A 24,330-nucleotide genomic window follows, 5' to 3' on the forward strand; every position below is an offset into this window, starting at 1 on the left:
CCCTCTCTCCCCGCTCCTTCCCAGACCCACAACACACAAATCACCCAGTATATATGTGTATACTTCAACGTCTTTGTTTTGGCGCTTGCTGCTATTGGCTTTTGATTACATTTGCTCATAAAGCAGTCATAGATTGTGAAAATGCACTTCCCATGCCAAGTTGACTGCAGTAGTAAAACCATGCTCTACCTGTCATTCATTATTCACACATTTCTTTCTTTCTCTTTCTCTATCTGTGTGTGTGTGTGTGTGTGTGTGTGTGTGTGTGTGTGTGTGTGTGTGTGTGTGTGTGTGTGTGTGTGTGTGTGTGTGTGTGTGTGTGTGAAGCCACTGTGTGCTGTGGATTTGCACTTCCACCCCAATCTGTTACTCTCCTCTGAATCCTTCATATATAATACATGCAGAACATGCTGTGCTTCCATTCTCAAGGTGTCCACATTCTGGTCTGTCAGATTCTGGAGTATCTTCAGGCAGTTTGGCCCAAGGTAAATGTCCTATTGTTGCTATACTGCATATAGCATAGCACCATGCAGACAGATTGTTTATCAATAATATATTATTCAATCCCACTGTATACTCATACCACCGAGACAACAAGAATTGGCTCACTTATAGCCATAGCCTCACTTTAATAAATAGTTATGGCTATGGCAGTTTCACATATAAGCAAAATCAGTCTAATAAATAGCTGTCGTCTATGTCTCAAACACACATAGATCTAAAAAATGAACTAGATAGAATATCAGAGTCTCTTAGTCTCAGTGGTATCCATAGTGAATGTCTCCTTTCTTATCAATAGCTACAGTCACAGCGATGATTGCCTTCAACTGTTTCTATACTTAGCCCTGAAGTGCTCACTCATTCTCCAGTCAGACAGTACACGTCACCTGCTGCTCGAGTCATCACACCACACCGCTCCTGATGTGGTTTGTGCCCCGTGGTCCACGCTGCGCCAGGACCTAGTGCCTGGGTAGGTGAACTTTTCCCCCCAGTGACTGGAGAGGAAGCCACAGAGCGGGGCTGGGGCTGGCTCTGGCTCTGTCCTCAGAGTGGCTCTTCCAGAGGGCTGGGTTCTCCTGTACTCTGAGCAGCACTCACTCACTCACACTGCGGGGAGATGAAACAGGGGGAGACGAGGGCTCCTGTGGATTGAAGGATGACTCAGCCTTCCTCTGTATCTGTTTACCTATGCATTTGTGTCTTTCGCTCGCTCTCTGTGTGTGTGTGTGTGTGAGTGCGTGTGTGTGTGTGTGTGTGTGTGTTGGTGTTCATGTGTGTCAGACATAAGAATGTGTGTGTGTGTGTGTGCAGGAATGCATTTCATTGTATGACTGCAAGTGCATGTGAGCATGTGTGTGTGTGTGTGTGCATGCATGTGTATGCATGCGTTTGTGTCTATGTGTGTTTGTGTCGGTGTGCGTGTGTGTGTCTGTGTGTGTGTGTGCATCCTGGAAGATCCATCAGTCTGGCTCAGCTGGTTTTCTCATTAAGCTTTATTACAGCATGTAGCGGAGCGTTCCAGTCATAAACATCCAGCCGTCATCTGCAGCACAGAGCCGCCAGCCTGTGTACGCTGCACTTACACATGAACTCCACAGCACAGAGCCGCCAGCCTGTGTACGCTGCACTTACACATGAACTCCACAGCACAGAGCCGCCAGCCTGTGTACGCTGCACTTACACATGAACTCCACAGCACAGAGCCGCCAGCCTGTGTACGCTGCACTTACACATGAACTCCACAGCACAGAGCCGCCAGCCTGTGTGCGCTGCACTTACACAGGAACTCCACAGCACAGTGACCGCCAGCCTGTGTACGCTGCACTTACACATGAACTCCACAGCAAAGTGACCGCCAGCCTGTGTATGCTGCACTTACACATGAACTCCACAGCAAAGTGACCAGAGTGAAGGGGACCTGAGGCCTGAATTTCAGATTGCTGTCACATAGAAGAAATGGGTGGAGAGGATCAAAGGCCTGTCCACCATCTTTGAATAATCTGGCAGACTGGCAGTCGTTTTTGGATGACACAAATGAGCTAAATGGCTGGAACAGCTCTCCTGTTGAGAGCAGAGCTGACTCAAACTGGTTTTTGAAGTGGTGCTGGTGACTTTGGGATAGCAGCTTGTCTGGTGCAGTTTAACTACCTGCTAGGGTGCTCTGATGAGCAGAAGGCTGGGGGGGAAACACACAAATACAGCAGCACTTGTAGATCAAGAGAACATTAAGCTTCATTCCAACTGATGTGTTTCCGCACACTGGCATTCGGCTGAGTTCAAAGTTTTGTGGTGGCGGAGCTGGCCTTGATCACTCCCCACACATGGATGCAGGGTGCGGGGGGACGCAGGCTTCTCGGAGGAGGCTTGTTCAGGAGCTGGCTTCAGCTTAGAGTCATTAGGGCAGGATGAAAGGGTGGAAAAGAGGCGTCCCTGCGGGGTCCCAGGGTGGGGGAGTCAGGCCCCGTTGGAGGCAGATATCAAACTTCCTGTTAGAAAGCCAAATATCTTTGATGCAACACAATAGCAACATGACCATGGTAGGATATTACAGCATCTCAAGCTCTGTTCTCCATTTCCTACTATTAATCTCTCTCTCTCTTTCTCTCTCAATGTATACACACACGAACACAGAGAGCAATGAAATTCAAATAAACTTTATTACCAATTAGCTTTTCCAAGCTGTGCACAATGTTTTGCCAGACAAAACCTGTAAAGTGTGTAAGCACAAAAAAAAGAAAAGTGCACATTTGACAAATTATGAAATCTTTCAATATTCACTTGAAATGATTGTTCAAATGACTCTTCCTCAGTGTTTTCCCTCCTCTTCACTTTATTTTTCTTTCTCTCTGTTCCTTCCTCTCTTTCCTTCTTCCACTCCTCCCTTCTAACTTCATTTCCTGCGTCTTGCCGATTGTGAAGACATGCGTTTCCCATGCCCTTGTATTTCTAGCCATGCTTATCTGGGCCCCTGTCTGAAGAGCAGTGCCCACATGTCTGCTGACCCAAAATTGGCCGCGGCACCACCGGTGGCACAGCCAACAGCCGGAGGGCGATGCCCTGGCGGGGTGGTGCCAGCTGGGCCGTTTGGCCCGGCCTGGTTGCCTTATGGGCCCCCGTGCTGCAGAGCTGTGAGCCGTGACCAACCAAAGACATGCAGTCGGCCGGGCAAAGGAAGAGGAGGAGGAGGAGGAGGAGGAAGAGGAGGGGAATGTGCCTGAGGGAGGCCGAGAGGATGAGCCCCCATGAAAAAGGGACTGGAATGGGGCTGGAAATGAAAAACTGAATAACAAGAATATATACCTGGTGTTTACATACCTACTCAGAAATGACATTGTTCGATATTATTACTGTAGAGCACAGACTACGCTTGAGAGTTTTTTAATGATTATTTGCGTGTTTGGGGCTTTATTTGGTTCTCTCTCCACTTGTCTTTGAATCCCTTTCCATCTCTCTCTCTCTCTCCCTCTCTCTCTCTCTCTCTCTCTCTCTCTGTGGAGACTGTGAGGATAGAGGGGCAGTCAAGCTCCAGTCTAGAGAGAGACCCTGTTCTTATGGCTAATGTGATTATGGAAATACAGTGCAGAGGCTCCAGAGAGAAGATCAGGAGATTGTGGCTGCTGCTGCTGGTGGTGGTGCTCTCTCTGCATTGGCTGAGGTTAGTTCACCATTGGCTGGGTGTAGACAGGCCTCCACCCCACCCTCTTAATGATTCTCACTGACAACCCCCCCCCCATCACACACACACACACACACACACACACACACACACGCACACGCACGCACGCACACACACACACACACACACACACACACACTCACACACCAACACATAGACATACACATATACCTTATCACTGGTACTGCAGAAAGAGAGGCAAAGCCACAACATTCCTCCTGAAGGTTTCAATGTTTATATAACATAAACAGATGGGCAGGCAAATATATACTGGTGAAAGAAGTGATATGATCTCTTTTTCCATAGATTGTTTGAAACCAAGGCGAATTCATTTTGTGGAATTCTGAACGCGCTCCTTAACGTGGTGCTGTTTTGCATTGGACTAATTTATCAGAGAGTCCAACATCTTGAAAAATGTGTTTGGAAAAGCACAGGAGGACAAACAGCAAATATTCCATTTATATACATCATACATCATCAGCATTGCTTCAACTGAAACGATAATTTTTATGAACAAAAGTTTATTGGCTTTTGTAAAATAAAAACAAAGGCAGTAGCACAATATGAAGCAAATATGAATGTATCACAGTTATATATCTCAACTGGGTGCTTCAGATACGGTCCTTAACACAGGGTGCGGCCAGTTATACAAGGTAGATACAGTTGCAAATTGCAGATTAGCTGTTGAATGCAGACAGATTTGAGATTTATCCTAGGCTAATGCCTTAACGTCAACAATTAAAATAACCTGTCATCAACACTCAATACTTTAGCAGGTTTAGTTGGATAACAGAGTCATCATGTAGTAATTGTACACTGGTACACATCCTCAAAAAAAGTATCAATTAGCCACTGTTAAGCAAGAATGAAGACAAAAGCCTCAAGAATCTGTTGTATATATTTTGGCACTCCTGTGTTTTGTGCAAAAAGCACAGAGAGGGGTCATGTAAAATCTATGAGCAACGTTATAATGAACAAGTTGATGGACCAAGTTCTTGAAGGACAATTTTTTCCCCCCATAACCCAAGACGTTCCCTGAGGAATTCTCTTTTCCATACATGTTGTTTTTTGTTCAGTACATTTTGCATGCAGTGTATTTTGGGATAGTGGGCTTTAGAGTCCAGACATTTCGTTCTCTCCTCCTCTCTCCACCGCACTTCTCTCTCCTCATCCTCCCTCTCCTCCCCACTCCTCCCCTCTCCCGTGTGAATAATGGCTGTTTTCCATCTTGTCTGCGCACAGCCTTGACCCCTCCCGATGCGTCCTGAATGTGTGCAGGTGCAGTTAGCGGTGCGGAAAATACAGATTCTCTCAGCTTCATGGGCATGAAACACTAGGCAACAACCCCCTCCCCTCCCCCCATCCTCACCTAATGGAGTCAGACTCGGGCCAATGCTTCTGGGCCAGATAGCTCTCACGTGCACTTACTATCACGTGCCCACTCTCCTGAATGTTAACCACTGGTGAACTGATAAATCCTGATCTGCTTCCCAAAAAAGACCTAGCAAAGGTCAGCAGCCTTGAGTATTTCTGTCTGGAGACATCGGCGGGATTTGTGTGTGGCTCTTCCGCACATGCGGGTTCCATCTGGGGAGCGAGGAAGTGATTCAGGGAAAGACTACGTGGATTGTGAGGGTTTATCACAGGTTGTGACCTCGTGTTGGTTTGGATAGCACCAAGCTTAGACTCTGTGTAGCAGGTGGAAAGCACTGAAATGCACCTGCGCCTGTGAAGGTCAGTGTGAGTCAGAGGGAAAAGACAGCACGACTTCTGGAACGCAGCATTCGGATTTTCACGAGGAAGATTTCCTCAGCTGACTAAGATCGGAGTTCAGCTCCGCAAGGCCATTGTCAGTCGATCACCACACTGTTCCCATTTGTAAAATGTCAGCAGATTGAAAACAATGGGAAAAAAGACAAAGAAATGCCATGTCTGGTGGTATCATTTTAATTAACTAAAACGAATAGGAGCGGTAAATGGCTTTGAGGCGGTTAATTGTCTGTCTGGGGCTTCCTGCCCTGTGTGACCACCGCTGGGAGGCTCATCACTGCTAAAGGTCAGTGCCTTCGTCTCTCCACTAGTGAAAGCCAGCCTCCTCCTCCGCGCCCTTTACACAGAGCAGGGCGGGAACCAGCCGCAGCAGAGGGGTGGACAGCTGACAGGACATTCGTACAGGACACCCACAAAGACATATACACACACACACACACACAAACCACAAAGAGACACGGACATGTTATTTCCATAGCAGTCCATGGCAGAGAGCATTCAGCAGTCACACAAACCACACCCATGTATAAGAGCTAAACATTCATGTACCTCAATGCAGGTTCTCTTTCAACAACACACACACACACACACAGACTCACATACACACACGCACACACACAGGCATACACACACACAGCTCCTGTGCTGCTCCCTTATGACTTATGCGAACAGGAGGACAGCATACAGCAGTGTTTTATTAATGGTCATACAGATGATTCCAGTTATGTGAGTGTGTGTGTGTGTGTGTGTTTGTGTGTGTGTGTGTGTGTGTGTGTGTGTGTGTGTGTGTGTGTGTGTGTGTGTGTGTGTGTGTGTGTGTGTGTGTGTGTGTGTGTGTGTGTGTGTGTGTGCATTTTCCTGTATGTGTTTGTGTATCCTCATGTGTCTGTGTGAGTTCACATGTGTATGTGTATGTGTGTGAGTTCACATGTGTGTGTGTGTGAGAGAGAGAGACAGTGAGTGTGTGTGTGTGTGTGTGCATGCATGCTTGTCTCAGGGTTTATTGATGACCTGTGCAGTTCAACTCTTCATCCGTGGTCTAACCTCCTCTGTCTGCCACACCAAACCACACGCCACCACATGATTTAACAGCATGCACCTGCTCCACATCATCACATGTGTGTGTGTGTGTGTGTGTGTGAGAGACAGAGAGAGAGAGAGAGGGAGAGAAAGAAAGAGAGAGAGGGAGAGAAAGAGAGAGAGAGTGTGAGGACTCTCTTTCCTCTGTGAGTCTGTGGGGCTGGAATGTCTGTTTGTCGTAACTAAAACAGCAAAGGATTGCACTCTGCTTGCTTCGGCATTTGATCTGTTTTCTATTGCCTTTTTTCATGTGTTTCGTGAGTGTGTGTGTGTGTGTGTATGTGTGTGTGTGTGTGTGTGTGTGTGTGTGTGTATGTGTGTGTGTGTGTTTGTGTGTTAATGAGTGGCTGTGCATATATGTATCTGTCACAATAGCGTCTCAGCTGCCCAACACCTGCGCATTTCTCTGTATTATCACCCCATACTCATATTAACTGCCCAACACCTGCGCATTTCTCTGTATTATCACCCCATACTCATATTAACTGCCAAACACCTGCCCTCGGCATACAGTAACACCTGGCCTTCTCATCAGGGACACCTGCGCTGGTTATCAGGGGCAAGTGCTTTGGTCTCCAAGGATACCTGCCCTGGTAGTTGGGGGACAAGTGCCCCGCTACACACTGTGGTGTGATGACTGATTGGGGTGGGCAATCCCCCTGTGGGGCCGAAGGTGAGCCAGCTTTCATGTAGCTCTGCAGAGCTAGCAGACACAAAAGCAGACACAAAATGAATCTCTATGAGGTCATTTTTTGTCGAGAGACACTTGTCACCTGGACTGAATTGGCCTTCAGAGAGAGAGAAAGGCAGAGAGGGACAAAGAGGAAAGATGGATAGGTAGAGATAGACAGGGGGAGAGAGACAGAAATGAGCTGGGTTTCCAATCAACATTTTAATGCACATTTTGACCATTCGAATCAGGCATAATGCAAATAAAATTTCTATTGGCCAGAGGAGGGTGGATTAACTTGCTATAAGTTAATAGAAGGTTGATAGAAACAGATTAATTAGCATAAGTTTGCATTTGTTGCAATTTTTCAGGTGTTTCCAATGAAGCTGCTCTGACAACTTTACATTTTGATCCCACAGCTGTTTCCAACTCCTCCCTTGATGACAGCTGATGGAAATGCTTATTGATTCACATTTTGTTCAGTCAACAATCCAGGAATGCACATAAAAGATGCAAATGAATTGCATGGAAACCCAGTTAGAGAAAATGTAAAAAATATGAAATAGTCAAGGTCTGATACCCTTTCTTGGGGACAAATAATTATTTTAAATGTTAATTGTCCAAAATAGAAAGAAAAAGACAAATTCAGTTTTCAGTCAACAATTAAATCATGCAGTTATACTTTGTCACTTCTAATAGTGAGTCATTGGAGAGGATAAAATGACTCTCAAAACAAATGATTGTAGTCAAACTAAAAAACTAAAATGAAGAGTGAATTTTCAACGCATACATCCATTAGATACCAATACCAATCCATGTTTTCAGGCATCACAAGCCACATTTTTTGTGAAAATGTCAGACAGCAGTAAACATTCTGAAATGGTGCAGTTTGTGAAAAGCATCAAAATGGTGGTTTACCATGAATCCCTGCCCTGAGTCATACAGTACACCGAAGTAAAGGCCTCCCCACTTCACCTCATTTGCCCATTTTTCTTCTCATGCGGTGTTTCCAACCACTGGCGAGTGCTCGCTGGCTCCGATGTCACCCGGACTGTGGCTTAGAGACTCTTTCTGTTACTGTCACACCAGCCACAGCCCCGCGTCGCCCTGTGCTGCTGTGCCGTGATTGCGGTCGGCTGTGCTTTTATTTCCAGACGCTGTTAACGGCAGCCAAAGCTGAGGTCTGGAACCTGTAATTAAGTTACATGGAGGGGCCGCGTTCGCATGTCATTTCTGAAATATAGAGAGGATCCTGAGGGTCCCATCATGGACTGGATATGTTTGGTGTTTAAGTGTGTGTGTGTGTGTTCAGTCATCACTGGGTGAAGGTGGAGGAGGAGGAGGAGGAGGAGGAGGAGGAGGAGGAGAGGGACCACGACTGCAACACCTCCCAAAATTGGTCTGGGGCAGGTTATGATGGGATGGTTGTGGAAGATTCGGAGAAGACTCTTGGTGGGCCTCGCCGGGTAAATGCGGTTGAGTTTTGATATCCCTGGTGCCATTATACATCTGAATATTATTAGACACTGTCATTAAGGGATAAGTCAGCAACAGAGGCCCAGCATTTCACTCAGCACATGATCCAGTAATGAGCTATTAAATAAGGCACTGCCTCCTCAGGGTAGTAGGCCTCTAGTGTGTTCAGAAAGAAGGTTGTAATGGAATAAATAAAACAATGTACATTTCAGTGCACTAACCAGTTCAGAGAGAAAAGAACCAATAAATTGGTGAATACCTCATGTGAATAACTGCACACACACACACACACACACACACACACACACACACACACACACACACACACACACACACACACACACACACACACACACACACGTTCTCTCTCTGCTGTCGTTGGTGGGCATTTGGCCCACAGACATCATGCACTATTGCACACTCTCCTTCTGGGGCTCCTGAATCTCATTATAGTTGTCCTCAGTATGATCTCCTTACACCACTGATCTGGTGCACTCTGGTTCAAACTACAAAGCCATAGAAGTGGCTATATTTTGGATCATTAACACAAGGTCAGTGCGGCCTGTTCTGGTCATTCAGTTACATACTGTGATTCCCTAAACTGGGATTGTGAAGAGTGAACAAAAATGGCAACCTGTGATGTGTAGAATTTTTTTATAGGGCCATGAAAAACTTTAACGGCCCTATAAAAAAATGATCTAAACATATCACAGCCTTCAAGGTTAACCAACCCTTTCAATCACATCTCTATCAGGAACTAAGTATGAGCAAGTTTTAACTCCTAATTGTTCATGCACACACACACACACACACACACATAAACACTAACTGAATTCTTGGGAGTGAGTGCACTGGCTTTATTTTTCCACAGTAACACCTGACAGCCTACAGTGCGGTGAAGGTGAGGTGAAGAGATGTCAGTTTGATATGTGTGACGTGTGTGATGTGCACTGATTATTCCACCCCTCTGGCTCAGTTCATCTCCAATCCCAATAGAAACACCTGGAGGTGCGAAAGCACAGCACCGTCTCAAAGTGTTGATGAATTGACAGGTGGGGTGGGTATGGAGTGCATTAAAGCCTACAGGTTCGATGCTCTTTGGCACTCAATTTCAGCTTCACTGAACCTAGATCAGAGCAAGATGGAAACCTTGACATTTCCCCATTATGCCTCAATGTACGTAGCTGTCGGAGACACATCTGTCTGTACATTCCTAAACTCTATTTTTTCTTACTTTTGCATTCCTTGTTTTTAACGTATCCTATGTTTACGGCATGGAACGGTTTAAGCAGCAGAGGCCGAGGCTGTGTATAGTATAATCTTGGATCAGTGGCAGGGAAAGCACATGTGGTAATTAGCAGCCTGAAATAAACAAGTGATTTTCTTATGGCACAATCCTGTGAGGGAGGCACCACACCAGCTCATTCATCTTGCACTCTACTTCATCCCTCCCACTCCTACACACACTCTCTCTCTCACATACAAACCCACACACACACACACACACACACACACACACACACACACACACACACACACACACACACACACACACACACACACTAAAGCATTCAGAGAAACACATGCATACACACGCATGCACATGCATACACACACACACACACACACACACACACACACACACAGTAAGGCGTTCACAAACACATACACACATACAAATGAGCACATGATGCATTCAGTCACACAAAAACACACACTGGAATAAAGGGATGTGTCTCCTATATTTGTGATTTGTGTCCTTAAGTATATTTATTTTGAATTGTAGACCCAAATAAAGAAGTGAAATGTGTCTCAATATTAACCAAGATGAATCTATGAATCTCTCTCTTCTTATGTTGGCAAGTGTCATTCATTCACTAACTCTCTCTTGTTCTAAGAAGTGGCAAAACCAGCAAAGGTGATTCATTAGACGCTTGAGGCAGGTATCCAGTAACAAATTGGCCATCCTCGTCACTGTAAAATGTTTTAAGAAGCATTGAGACTTTCCTTGAAGGTGCACCCTCTACTGGAGGATTTTCATATAGCATCTCCATGTGGCCAATCAGGAGGCCTCTTCTCACCTCAGAATGACATTCCTGAATCGGATTAGAATTTAGGACATATTGGAATGTACAAAGACATATAGCTGAACATAGCAATCCCTTACTGGGTGTGAGTTAAAAATGGTAAGGAGTTGTTTTGATGTAATATGTGTTTTTTACCTGGTGCTTCATTAACTGGTACACAAGGCTTCAGGCTGGAATGCATTTCATAAATAATTATATTTAATATAATTAAATAATAATAATAATAATAATCATCATCATCATAACCATAAGAAGAAGAACAGAAGTGTTTATCAGTAGATACGTACATCATTCTAATTACATGCATGGGTGTTTTAAATAACCATTGTTCAAAATAAAAAAAAATAAAAGACTTAACGAGCGAACAGTGTTTCAAGCAATTCACTGGGAAGGCCTATTTCCTAAGCATTGCGCAACAACCGGATTAAGGACAGATTAACGACAGATTGTGCATAACGTTGCAGCGCAAAAAGCAGTGATCAACTTTAAACAGGTCAGTCACCCCTGTTGGGTCAGTATATGCGTGAGAGAATAAAAGCAGCGTCAAAGCCGGCAGTCTCTACTGTTCATGATTCCATGAAAGAATGGGTTCCTGTTGTAGCCGGGGGCAAAGAGCTTTCCAATGCAATGTGTTAGCAAACACAAAGACGGACTACATAGGACCTGCTACGAAAACGAAATAAATCTGGGGCTTTCTAGCTTCTCAGACACTGTAGAATCTGTGCTTTCTTTGACACAAACGACACAGAGGGAGGAGGGGCTTCGCACATGCGCACTGGCAGAGCTAACCACACGCGGCTCAATCACGACGTGTATTCGGCGTCCACTATGCATCTGCCCGACAGTGCTGTAAGAAAGGCGTTCAAATGCAGTCAGTCGAACTGTAAATACTGCCCATTTCACCCTCACTCGCGTTGGATCAGACCTGCCCTCCTCGAACTCACAATGGGTTAGAAGGAGGATGCGCGGATTATCCACTTTCAACACTTTGCAAGGATGGGGACTTGGATTTTCTGTTTCGGCAGAAACGTCTTGACAAAGGACGAAGAGGGAAAATAGATTCGGGATTTCTTCTCCCAAGCCTGTTCTTTCGTTTTATTTCATTCTTTTTTTTTGAGAAATGATTGCAGAGTTGGTGTGCAGCGCTGTGGCACTGGTCCTTTATGTCAACACACTGGGCGCCGATTTCTGCTACGATGACAGGTACATGAATGAATGACCGTAATGCTGCTTCCACCTCCGTCCTTTAGATAACTTATCTTTACATAGGATACATTGATTGTTAATAGAACGTTAAATACTGCTACACCTTCTCTCTGGCTTCTGTTTTATCTACGAGAATAGCATGATAACGTCGGGAATGGCGGACCCTGACTTCTGTCAGCTTCGTATTGACCGCAGTATCGGTGGACGCTGTACGGCTCCACTCGTTCAGTTGAGTTCAATCGGCGAGTGACTAAAGTTTCTGTGTTGAATAGCTGCGTTTAGAGTGTTACAGTTACAGAAGAACTTGCCGAACCAAACCATGGTCTAATGATTTTTACTTTTCTTCATTTAGCGATGGGATTATACCCTACCTCTCGTTTCCCAGTGATTTGAACAATATTAAATTGAACAATATTAGTCATCCTTATAAGGTACACTTTTTTTTACCTAGATCATTTTCGCTCATATAGGTTACCACAACAATACATTCCAGCTATCTGCTGGAGTGATAATTTATGTTGTTGCTTATTTCTTCCAAGATCCAAGTAGCTTCACTGTTATGTAGAGAATTCAGGATCCAGCACTGCACCACTGTACAGCACCAAGATCTCATGTGTTTTCGGCTCCATTGAAAGGCAATGGAGCTCATCGTCGAGATGCGGCGGCCGTATGTGCATGCTGTCGCTTTCTGCAGCTCACCATGGAAATAAATGCGCCTCGAGGGCACGATCTATTTAAAGTCACTAACTGATTTAATTAGTTGTAGCAAACTTTTTTCTCAGCTTGCAGGGCGTTCGGGTTTCTTGTTGCACAGTGCAATGTTTAGAGCTGAGAAATCGATTGTTGTCTTCAGTTTATGTTTTACAAGCGTGTTGTAGTTGGACAAACCACCTTGAGATAAAGCATTAAAGAAGACACAAATTCGTATATCACTTGATACTTGTGCTCTTTGCATGCTTCAATAATAAGCCATTCTCTGATTTTATTCTGATGCACACAACGGAAGCCACTTTTAAAAGGTCCATGCCAGCTGTAGGCTTAACCTGTTCTGGTGTGAGAGTTAATCACATATTTTGTGTGGCTACAGTCACACAAAAGATATTATATGAATGACTGACTTTGATGTAGCCTACCCCAAAGAGAGAACGCTTTGCCTGAAGCTGCTACCTGAAAAGCGTTGTAGTCTAATATTGATCAATACAATGTGAACTGCTTGTGCCAGAGATAACGCCCTAGAACATAAACAAAAGCCTACATGTTATGGTCAGGTCGAGTTTACATAGATTTGCTTTTCTGTGTGGACAGCAGCACTGAACTTTGATCACATTATGCAAATCTGGTCAGCTTGCAAAAGAGAAGTTTGCTGTTGACCTTAATGACAGGGAGTGGTTACCTATAATCAAGTGGTACCAGAACTGTTGGGAACACTAGAATAACTGTTCCATGTGCTTTTAAAAATAACAATTAGGTGTACAATCTTTCGTGACGTTGTCTGCGTAAATGTGGAGCTATGCAGAGGACACCCACATAGGCTGCTGTATAAAACCCCAAGTGTACTGAAGCTTTTTATAGATGTGTTGTGTGTAGGCCTGTAATTAGCTGATTCGAGTGAGTGCTGAAATGACAGCCACCTTATCTTCACACTCCCTGACAGTGGGAAGGCAGAGAGGACGACGTGAACTAAAGTGGCTGGTTGGGGTTTCCGGGGTTGGGCTGTTGGTCAACCAGCACCGGGCGTTGGACGCCCTGAAGGCTTCATTTGCAGAGAGAAAGTGCAGATATGTCTGGGTGAAGGAGTGACTGAATGACTGATGTGTTTCATGTTTTTTTGTGAATGTGAATGAAAAAGGGGGAAATGTCTTAAATCAAAGCCCAGACCTGCTTTATGTAATGCACATCAGACTGGTGTAACGGGCCGCTGGTGAAACATAAAGTTAAGTTTAACCGGGCCCCTCTGCGGTATCCATCTCCAGGTCCATTTTTATTAAAACAGTCAAGGAGGATATTAAGTGTTGGAATGACGTAGTATGTGTTGAGGCTTGTGATTTTATGTTGAGGAAGAAAACTACTTTTTAAAAAAGTAATTAAAAATATATTGGATAGCTGTGCAATGACATCAGGATCCATATGAGATGCAATTTGTAGGAAATTGTTTTTTTATTATTATTAAAGGGATGGTGTTGTTGTATTCATGATTTGCCCTCGCAGATTGGTGAAGTTCAAAGAGGGGGCGTTTATAGATTAATTCTTCAGATGTCAGTTTAACCCCCACAGGATTCCCTACTCGTTCTGTTTTACCAAGTAAATCAACGAATGAAGTGCATTTGTATTGCTGAACTCTGAAAAACAGGCTTGCATGTAGAAACGTTTTTCATTTTGCTGCAGAGAACGGGCAGAGCAACGCATCACTGTAACCTTGATAACGATTAGAATGTGGTCCCTGGCCACATTGCCGAGCGCATACCCAAAGATATTCAGGAGCCTTAGGGGCAAAGCAGCACCTGAGGATCTCAAATTGATTTTCCCAGCCGAGCCTGTTCATGCTGGTGGAATGCGCGATGATCCCCATTCTCTTTCAGCTTTACGGCTATTTGCAAAGCAGGTAATCCCTGGCTATGGCAGCTGCAGTCCAAAATGGAGACCGACTGGAGCAGATCAGGGCCAGATCTGGTGCAGAGATCGTGGACCGGTACCAAATCATGGCCAGATTTCTTTCTGGGGTTTGTTACTTCCTGGGATGGGGGGACTCTGCGGAGGGATTTGAAAGGCATGCCTCTGGAGACATACGGAGCCTAAATTAGACACGGAGTCGCCTCTGAAGTTAATCGACATATTTCACGCAGACATAACAGCAAATGTATGTGTGTATTTAGGCCACTAGCAGTCAAACAAGGGGAACTCTTTAGTCTTGAGCTGATGTTCTGAAATGTCAAAAATGAACTGTCCTCCCTCGCAAAGTAGCCAGTGATATATAAGTGGATATTATAGCATTATATGCATCACTTTTTGTCTCCTGAGGACTGTATGCAGTATTTGATATCTACTCATTCATCATCATGATTCATATTGATTTGTTAGCCCTTATCACCGTGAGATGGGTACAATCCCAGGAGATGATTTATGAGTTTGACCTCGCGTTGTGTGCCGGTGACACGGCGCGTCTCGCCGGGTGAGAGCGAACGCCTTTAAGAAGCCCCCCCTCCCTCGTCTGGCTTCCCATGGGGGGGACGAGCATCCCTGCCACTATCTCATTACGGCACAAAGCCCTGACACCTGTGCGGAGTGCGAGGCACGACGGCCATAACTCAAATGCCTCATATCTCTGATAATCCGCCCACGGAGCGAGGTGAAAGAGGAACATGTGGAGGAGGAGGTGGGTAAAGGGGGCGATAAACGCCAAAGGAGAAATATCGGCCAATTTCTGTTAGCTGCCACGATGCTGTCCAGCTTCCCCTGACTGATCGCCGGCTCCAAGTGCAGCTGCAGACACCTCGGCTAGTGGTACGGTGGCATTGGATGAAGAAGGTCCCCTTTTCTAGTGGATCCTTGAGCCTTTCCAGCACTTTGATCATTGCAAATCACTTGTGCAGAAAGTAGCTTATAATCTAACACCACACTTCACTACTCCAGTCTCCAGGCTGTTGAATGTCATGGCTATGAGATGAAGGAAGCATCCCTGAGCAACATGGCACTCAGTTTACATCTGTGGAAGTGGAAGTCAGAGTGTGTTTGGTCTGACCATGTGTTGGGGTGCATGCTGTCTGTACATACATTAAGGTTAGCAATGTGAAGGTCAGTTGGTCTGTAAACGGGTGAAATGTTTAGCACATGTTCCCCACATGGCGGCCAGAAACCAACTGACACTGGAACAGATACAGCCCTGTTCTTGGTGTTGCCTGGGCAAGTGAGTTGATGGTGTGAGTTTGAACGGCACCAAGTAGTTTGAACCCTCACTGAGACAGACCCACTTGTGTATTCATATAGCTTATAGTGGTCCTCCTTTCATTTTAAGGAGAGTTTTTCCACAACAATTCATTTACTTAATACAGTTTGAGGTCAAGTCCATGCAGATGGTACATACACAAGTATGGTGCAACCCCACGAACACTTAGAACCTGGAACAATGGCATCTCCAAAGTGAACGAAGTGAGACCTGTTGACATTAGTGTGCTTTGTTGATATGGTTTGTTATATGAATATATCCCATATCCCATGTGGGGGGGGGGGGGTTATGGCATGTTTGGGATATGTTATGGCATATATGCTTAATAAGAATGTATGAAATATTGTAATCCCAATAAAAAATAAATACTAAAAAAAGAATTCTAAAAAAAGTATCGGGGCTGGACAATTAAATGTGGCTTCAAGAAATATGTACACTGTTCATGTTCTTAAATTTATCAGAAGCAATATTTTGACCTAATCATGTGATGCCTACACTGTCATTCCTTTTTTTGCATCATCTGATCAGCAAATCCTGATCTGCAGCTACTGATATGTAGGCTAGAACTTGAAACATAGTATATTTACATTTTCTTTGGAAAACCAATATCGAATGTTGGTTATGAATATGTATATGAATTTATGAATTCTAAACTGTAGGCTAGGTTTTGAAACAGTTTTTCTTTCTTTTGAAAAAAATCCAATATATGAATTTTTTCATGACCTGTTTCGGATTTTGAATTGCCTTCAGTGCTGACATGCTGCGACAGACATAATTACTGACCCACCTGCCAGGCTGGTCTCCTTCCACAGTGGTGTTTGCTAGGCTGACACATTCTGGTGGCATGACACAGTTCTGAGTTGAGATTTAGGACTCCCATGGCAACAGACTTTGTCCAGACAAAAAGGAGGCATTCTGGAGGCCACTAGGGCTCCCTGCCGAGCCCCTGTAGATGTAACCTCAAAAGTTATTGTTATATTCTTCAGATTACTTTTTTTTGTAGCAACTACAAGGGTCTTGCGCCCCTCTGCACTGGCTTTGCAGTGGCAGTGCAATAGTCTTTGGGTTGTGAATGAGCATACTTTTCTTGATTGTCCACACCTGAGAAGGATAAAAGCCATGCTGTTTGCCCTCAGACAGGGCCTTCTCATGTGATTTTTGGTGCTTTGCAGTCACTATTTTATTCCCTATTTTTATGTTATTGGAATAAACCCCTATTTTTGTATACTCTGTGGTCTGTCTCCAATTGATGTTGCGGCTCACACGCCGGGTGGTAACAAAGGGTCTTCAGCGAGGTTCCATTTATACCTGTTGTATAACGACTAATTTTGTTTTCATTCATGTGGAACCTCTAGCTTTGTAAGCCCAAAGACTACAGAGTACAGCAGTCTGCTCCTAGGGGCCCAGTTGTGGGGCTGGAGTCTCTGGACAGTCCCAGGCTGCTGTGCGGCTCTGTGAGGCCTTCTCCACCAGCTCTGGAAAGGACCTGGCCCGGGTCCCCTTTACAGTCAGCCACTCTTCGTTGTGCGGGTGCGTGTGGTGCTGTTTCAGCTGGGTGTTCTTAGACATGGCTGCCACGGCCACTGCTGCTGGTGACAGTGCTGCCATTGCAGGGCCCGCCCAGTGGGATTTGCACAGCCAGCCAGCCAGCCAACCTCTGCGGTGATGCTGAGATCCAAGGGCGGCAACCCCACGTCTGCGCAGCTCTACCCCAGTCAGGCTCCCCTTGTGCCTTGTAATTATACCTCTCAGAGAGAGAGAGAGAGAGACAGGGATGGAAGGGGTGAGGAGGAAAAGCACTGAAAAGGCAGGAAAAAAAGAGAGGGTGAAAGACGAGAGATTGAGAGAGATGTATATTACATTTTTTTCATAATGCTTTTACGATATAGTGTCATGGTCAAACAAAAAAGAAAAACCTTATTCAAATGTGATGTGTGACTGGTTGGGTCAAGAGGTCGCAGACAAACCAAGAGGAAGAGAGAGCAGCCTCATCTTCCCGTCCATCCAGGCTCTTGCCTTTTAATCCCTCCACTGCTGGGTCCAGATGGCTATGTTTTGCATTGGGGGGTCCCTTGTCCCCATTCCCTCCAGTCTCTCTATATAGTCTCTCAATATTTTCATTTGCGGGAGAACTTCAACCGGATCATGCTTAGTGCGACCGTGCTTTAGCCCACAGCTTTCCACATGACAAAATGATTAAGCGCAGGAACAAATAGCTTTTCTCCTTTGAGAGAGGGGTCATGCACTGTTCACACACTCTAGTCAGCTGTGGTGTTCTACATGTGATCTCAGGCTCTTGTGGTGTCAATGTAATCACAATGTCCGTCTGACTTACAGGTGCCAAAAGGCATTCAAAGTGTTCGACCCTCTGTGTTCACCCTTGGTTTGCTCAAACAACACTGGTAGCGTCGCTAAACTGCAGACCATGTAGCAGCTGTGTAATTACGATGCTAAAAATGCCCTCGTACAAATAATTGCACCGTGTTTATAGTTTGCATCAGATTTCACAGAATACATAGGAATTTTAAACTTTATTGGAGCCGTCTTTCATCAAGAAGAATTTTGCAGATTGCAGGTTTAGAGCACATGCCACCATGGCTACCCAGGCCACAGCAGACTCTGGAATGCAGTGGTCAGGGCCAGGTCATAGCTGGCTCCTGCTACCAGTGTTCGCTGCGTTTTGGATCAATATCCCGCTGAGCTAATGAAATGGCGGACCTCTGCTGTCAAACCTGGCCGCTCTGCTGACACGATAAGCTCTGACAGCTTCACCTCCGTGAGAATCTGCACAGTTTTTTAGGCCTTTGGTGGCGCAGCTCCACTCCACTTGCCTCCTCAAAACCTTCAGCTGCAGGGGAGATAGCAGGGGCCCAAATTCCATGTTATTTTCAAGAGAGAAAAAGAGAGAGCGAGAGAGAGAGAGAGAAACTCTCAGGAGCTTATTTGTTGCTAAAAATATCATTAATGAGACGTTTGAGATGCATTGTGCACTTCCCACAGATTGCTTGAACCCAAGGAACCAATCAGTTTGTATTTGGGGTGGGGGGGGATGGGGGGGTGGTGGTGGTGGTGGTGAATAGATGATTAGATAAGCGCTATGCAAAAACTACACTGGAACTTCATCTAGAAACTTTTACCATCTACCAAACATCACTGTTTTAGCCACATATTGTCTTGTCAAAGCTTTTTTAGTTTTTGTGAAGATATGCCTGCTGAAAAAGCACTCCTTTTGTTTGAAGATCCACTGCTGCAGAAGCAAGCCTTGCATTTAGTTTCAGTCTTTGTCCCAGACATGTAATTTCACAGTCTCCTGCTGAGATGTGACCCCATCGGTAGGTTCCCGTTCAGTGGTAGAGGAGCCACACACGCAGACTTTAAATCCACTGTTCTGAAATCAGCTTCCTCACAGTCTCTCTAAGCAGTGAACTTGAAGCCTCCTAACATCTCCAGGATCTGGATTTAGGGACAAGTATTGTGTGTGTGCGCTTCCCTGCTCCCAGTGGGTGGCAATGCTTATACCAGCACCCTAGTCTCGAACAGCTCTTCTGGGTCACTGGTCACCAGCCACTTCTAAATTACCCAGCCCGTGACGGATTTTCACACACGTGCATTCACACATTTACACACACACACACACACACACTCACACACACACACTCTATTGTCCATCTCGCACACATTCACTCACATAATAATACACAACGTGTACTCTCCAGTCATACGTTACCACACATGCCATACTGTGTATCTGTTGCTAACTCTGTGTAATCTGAGGTCTGTTTACCCTGACCTGGCTAGTTTGAGGTGAACTTTCTCACACTGCACTCCCAGCACTCTGGCTCTCCAGCATTGACCAGCATTTCACATTTGGGTCAGAAACCATGTGTATTAATGGCATATTAATATTATTATTATTATTAATTTATTATATCGTAGGAACAAAGAGATTCAGGGTGGAAAATATCAGTCTTATTTGTATGTAGTTTACACTGGGAGTATAGTGAGTCAGGCAGATGGTCTAAATATAATTGGAAATATTCTTGGAATGGCTTTCACAAGGTAAGCTTTTAATGAATCTGGCTACATCTCCCCTAAATATCCAGTCAATCCAATATATTTTTTAATTGGTTTAGCAAAGGGGATTCTTTAATTACATTGTCATCTGTCATTTACGTCTGACATGGTGCACTAATTTTCAAACGTGTGCCAGTGTGCTTAAGCACTGCTGGTCCAGATGGTGTCTAGACTGAACTCTTAGGAGTTGACTGGCATGCAAGGGACAGATCTCAAGGAGAGGTTGTCCCATCTCCTCCCTCGCTGTGGACATTGGGCAGGAGGCCTGATTGACTGCAGAGGTGCTGAGACAGGTGGTGAAATTGGATGGCTGCGGACCCTTGTTCCTGCTTCTCTGTGGAGGAGAAAATGGTCTGTGGAGTTTTTCAAGGCAGGTGATCGTCACTGATGATGTGTGGTGGTTGGGAGGGTGGGGAGAGCAGGTTTTCAACTGTTTCTGTCTAGTGACTCATGGAAAAGCCTGTTGTCTTCAACCAGCAATCCAGGTGCTCTCACAAACCATCCAGACCATTGTGCTCTCCCACCCATCCAGCCATCATAGAGAAATACAAACTAGGCCATATGTGGCAGGCAGGGTTCTTTCCCACAGCAGAAGAGTGGAGGGTCATTATTAGAGATTAACTTTGACAATAGGGACTGTAGTATAGCCCCTGCTCCCTTCCTTTGACTGACAAGACTGCCAGCTATTTAATTAAAACCCACAGATTATCCTTACAAAAATCACAGTTTCTGTTGCCCCCCCTCTGCCTTTATATTTAATCACCTTTGACATGGGTAATCAGCAGACACACACACACACACACACACACACACACATTTGCATGCACGCATATCAGCTTCCAGGCATCTTGCTCACTTAGCACTCAGACAAAGCCCCAGCAATGTGACATAAGCAGGTTAGAGGAGCAATAAACCTCCAAACCTCCGGATTAACTGGAGGTGAATTAAAAAGGACAAAATTAAATTGTTTGTGTAATCTGTTTGGTTCAAATTAGAGATACACACCAGGCTAACTGCGCTGGGAACACTGGTGATGTGGGTCCTCCCATACGAAAATACTGAGCCATCATTGTGGGACTTTTCTATGACCGGTGCACAAATTCTACTTCTTTCTTCTTCAGCTGATTGTTTTATGTTTACTTTGTAATGAGTGATGGAAATGTCTTGGTTCGAAAATGCAGTAAATTACAGTTCTTCAGTCACTTTTTATTTTCTTGTCTCTGTAAAAACAAAAGTATTCAAACTAGTCAGCATGGCTAAGAGCTTTAACCTGTGAGGCACAGTGGCTCAAATTAAACTTTTATTTAAAGAAAAATGAAGCTTCTCCTCCCCCGAATCAGTCCCCCCTGCCCCCTCGTTGGCCCCTCAGGAGCCCGGCGCTGTTCAGACAGTGACCCAGGCTCGGTTGTTCTGTTTGTGCATTGTGCATATCTGTTGCTGTGTGGTCCAGCCGTCCTTGTGCAGGACCAGGTGGAGAATCTGGGCTGCCACTCTGTCGTCTCCCTTTGGCTGGCTACAGAGCCCCCATAGCAAGGCATGGAGATAGTAGCGCCTTTGTGAGCCAACTTGTCAGAATCAATCTGCTCATGTCTTTGTGAGCGTATGTGCCCGAGCAAACGTGCTCTGTAGGAGAGAGAGAAAGGAGACATCAGTGCCATGAATGTTTTTTTCATTCATATGTGCCATCACTGTAACTTTTTGTGTGTGCTAGACCTGTGTGTGTTTGTGCGCCTAAGGGCTACTGTTGTGTGTTTGTGTGTGTGTGTCTCTGTGGGCCCTAGCCCTAAAATCATACTGTGTAGTCATGCTCAGTAACAGGGCAGTTAGGTCAGGTGTGACGGGTGAGTTGAGAATGGATTGACTTTTATGTATTTACACTGCCCCTAAAGTGGCTGTCTCTCAGCTATGAAATCACATTAACTGTGGGGCATCTCCCTGAAGGCCCATCAGAGCCTGGTGTCTAGTTGATGCCATGGAGCTAATCTAATATGAGCATGGCAGTGAAGAGGCAGCCGGTGGCCTGGGATGTAGTCTAAACTCAGACAGAGGCTGACTCTAGTGCGGAGCCTGTCCTCATTTGGGCCGGTTACAGGCCAGATACGGGCCAGAACCGCCTCCAAATCAGCCACTGCTGGGCTGGGGTGTGTGGGCTACATGTGGAAGAGGGCCACAGCTAGTCCCTCTAGGATCTTAAGAGGGTTTTGTTGGGATTGTTGCGGCCAAAAAAGTAACTGAATTTGCTGCAGGAATTCTCAAAAAATTGCAGAATGCGGACACTCCATGACTTTGAATTTTTGGGAAATATTGCAGGAATAAGAGAAAATTGCGGGAAATCATTGAATTTGGTCTGAATCAGATCCGGCCCTAATCTGGGGCGGATCTGGGTGTAATCTATGCCAGAGCCAGTGGTTAAGTATGCTGAATAGGAAGGAATCAAGCAGAAAATACACTCCCAGCATTCATAAATAATTGTAATCTTTATAAAATCTCTGATGGTGTGCCGGCCAATTAGGGACTTAGAACATTCCTCTGCCTTTCTGGCAAGTTTTTCTCCACGGAGAGATTGAGTGAAACCCTCTGTATCACTTGTTTGCAGACACAGCTAAGCTATGGTCATGCATTTCACGTGCTATTTAATATCCATTCATATTAAGCCTGTTGCTAGGCATGTCCAACCCTGACTTTGTTATTGAGGTTTATGCGGTTTTTAAAAAAATGATTAAAGTATAAAATTTCCTCTCGAGTGTGTGAGATGTGAGTCAGACCTGGTGGGGTTTGGTGCTTGGGTGGCGCTGCGGTTTTCTGCAGCGATGGTCGTTGCCAGTTTGTTGGTTCTTCATTCCAGGTTAGCTAATCCAGGGGATAGGAATGATCTGATCTTTGGAATCGTTCCTCTCCCTGAGGTTAGGATAGCTGGAGAGACTGCTACTTGCAGTGTTGTTTTGTTATTTTGCTGGAACACGAGAGGATCGGGTCCAGTGTTCATCCTATTAAGTGAGTGGCAAACAGAGCGCTATAGATATTGGAACACGACCCTGTCTGGGTCTGAACTGATCTGGTGTTCCACGTCAATTGCTATCAGAAGCACTAAGCTTGTGGAGATCATCTCTCACTGTGAAAATAACCCCAACGAGGTCTTCAGAACCCACTGTCTCTGGACTCGGATAGCCATTTTACATAGGCTTCCACTGGACCAGGTCAGCTCAGCATCAGGCTTACTCCCCGACAGTGGTCATCACCTGGATCTAGTTACTCTCCTACGTGGCCCAGTTTCTGCAGCCGATCTCCGAACGAGGCCCCTTGTTGGCATTGAGTGTGAGGAGAAGGCCACGTCATTCACTCTCTAACTCACCCGTTTCTGTGTGTCGGGCTCTGCTGGCTAATTGCCAGTTGTTGTTCAGAGCTTCCCCAGTGGAGCCCTTTGCATTCACTCTGTTTTTCTGACCTTTGACGTCCGTGTAATGAACAGGCCCCTGTTTACACCACCATGGCCTAAGTGACGAGGGACAAATAACTCTACGTCAGATGTTTCATTCCTTCTTTGAAGAGAGAGAGAGAAAAGGGAGGAAGGGCAGGGGGGAGGAGGAAAGGAGGAAAGAGAAAGAGAAACAAAGAGAGAGGGAGCGGGACCACTCTCCAATAATGTCAGGGTCCTCCAGCGGTTCTCCCTTGGGTGGTTGCTATGGGCCATGAGAGAAGTAGAATCAGAATTGTACCAATATGCAGTCCCCTGCTACTGGAATGAACTCATCATCACTGGTTTCCTCTCTCTTCCTCCCAGTCTCCCTCCTTATGTCCTTTATCTGCTTCGGCATCACACCAGTGCCCAGGGTCTGAAAGCTGCCATACAGGATGCCCAGTCCTTCTCTTACAGAATGAGTTGGACTAGGTTGGGAAACTGGCATCATTAATGGGCAAAGTCTATGGGCTAGTTGCACGCTTAATCCCAAAACATTCAGGTAATGTCGGAGATTCAGATATGGAAAGGAAACCCTAGACGGCCACTTGGCTCCAAAGGGACGTGAACCAGGTGTGTAGGTGAATAAATTCACACCTCGACCTGATGTGCTTTTCAAGCTGAGTGTGCAGTCATTCGTTTCTTTTCTTTCTTTCTCATCTCTGAAACTGCCATCCTTGGCATCGCTCTCATTCCCCGGCACTGATGCAAATTTGTGCAAAACTAAATTTTGTCCTTTCCCTCCAGTGCCCTCGGGTTCAGAGGGAATGGCTGGGCGAGTCTGACGTGGTTCCAGATGGAGAAGGGATTGGGTAGTGTTGGCTTTCCTCCCCTCTGCCAGCTCCCAGGCTCTCTGGCTCTTGGCCGCTCGCTCAAGTCTCTCATACCAGA

At 45.4% G+C, this 24,330-nt stretch overlaps 1 protein-coding gene across 1 annotated transcript in view; it reads left to right on the forward strand.

Moving 5' to 3' along the window:
* The first annotated feature begins 10,727 nt into the window (after window positions 1–10,727).
* Window positions 10,728–24,330, forward strand: part of tmtc2b (transmembrane O-mannosyltransferase targeting cadherins 2b) — a 125,188-nt gene continuing 111,585 nt past the window's right edge. Inside the window, exon 1 of the mRNA XM_031564539.2 lies at window positions 10,728–11,962. Coding sequence (XP_031420399.1) covers window positions 11,880–11,962 — 83 coding nt within the window. The 5' untranslated portion in view covers window positions 10,728–11,879. The remainder of the gene's footprint in view (window positions 11,963–24,330) is intronic.

The sequence above is a fragment of the Clupea harengus genome, chromosome 3 (assembly GCF_900700415.2).
Source record: "Clupea harengus chromosome 3, Ch_v2.0.2, whole genome shotgun sequence".
NCBI classification, from domain to species: domain Eukaryota; kingdom Metazoa; phylum Chordata; class Actinopteri; order Clupeiformes; family Clupeidae; genus Clupea; species Clupea harengus.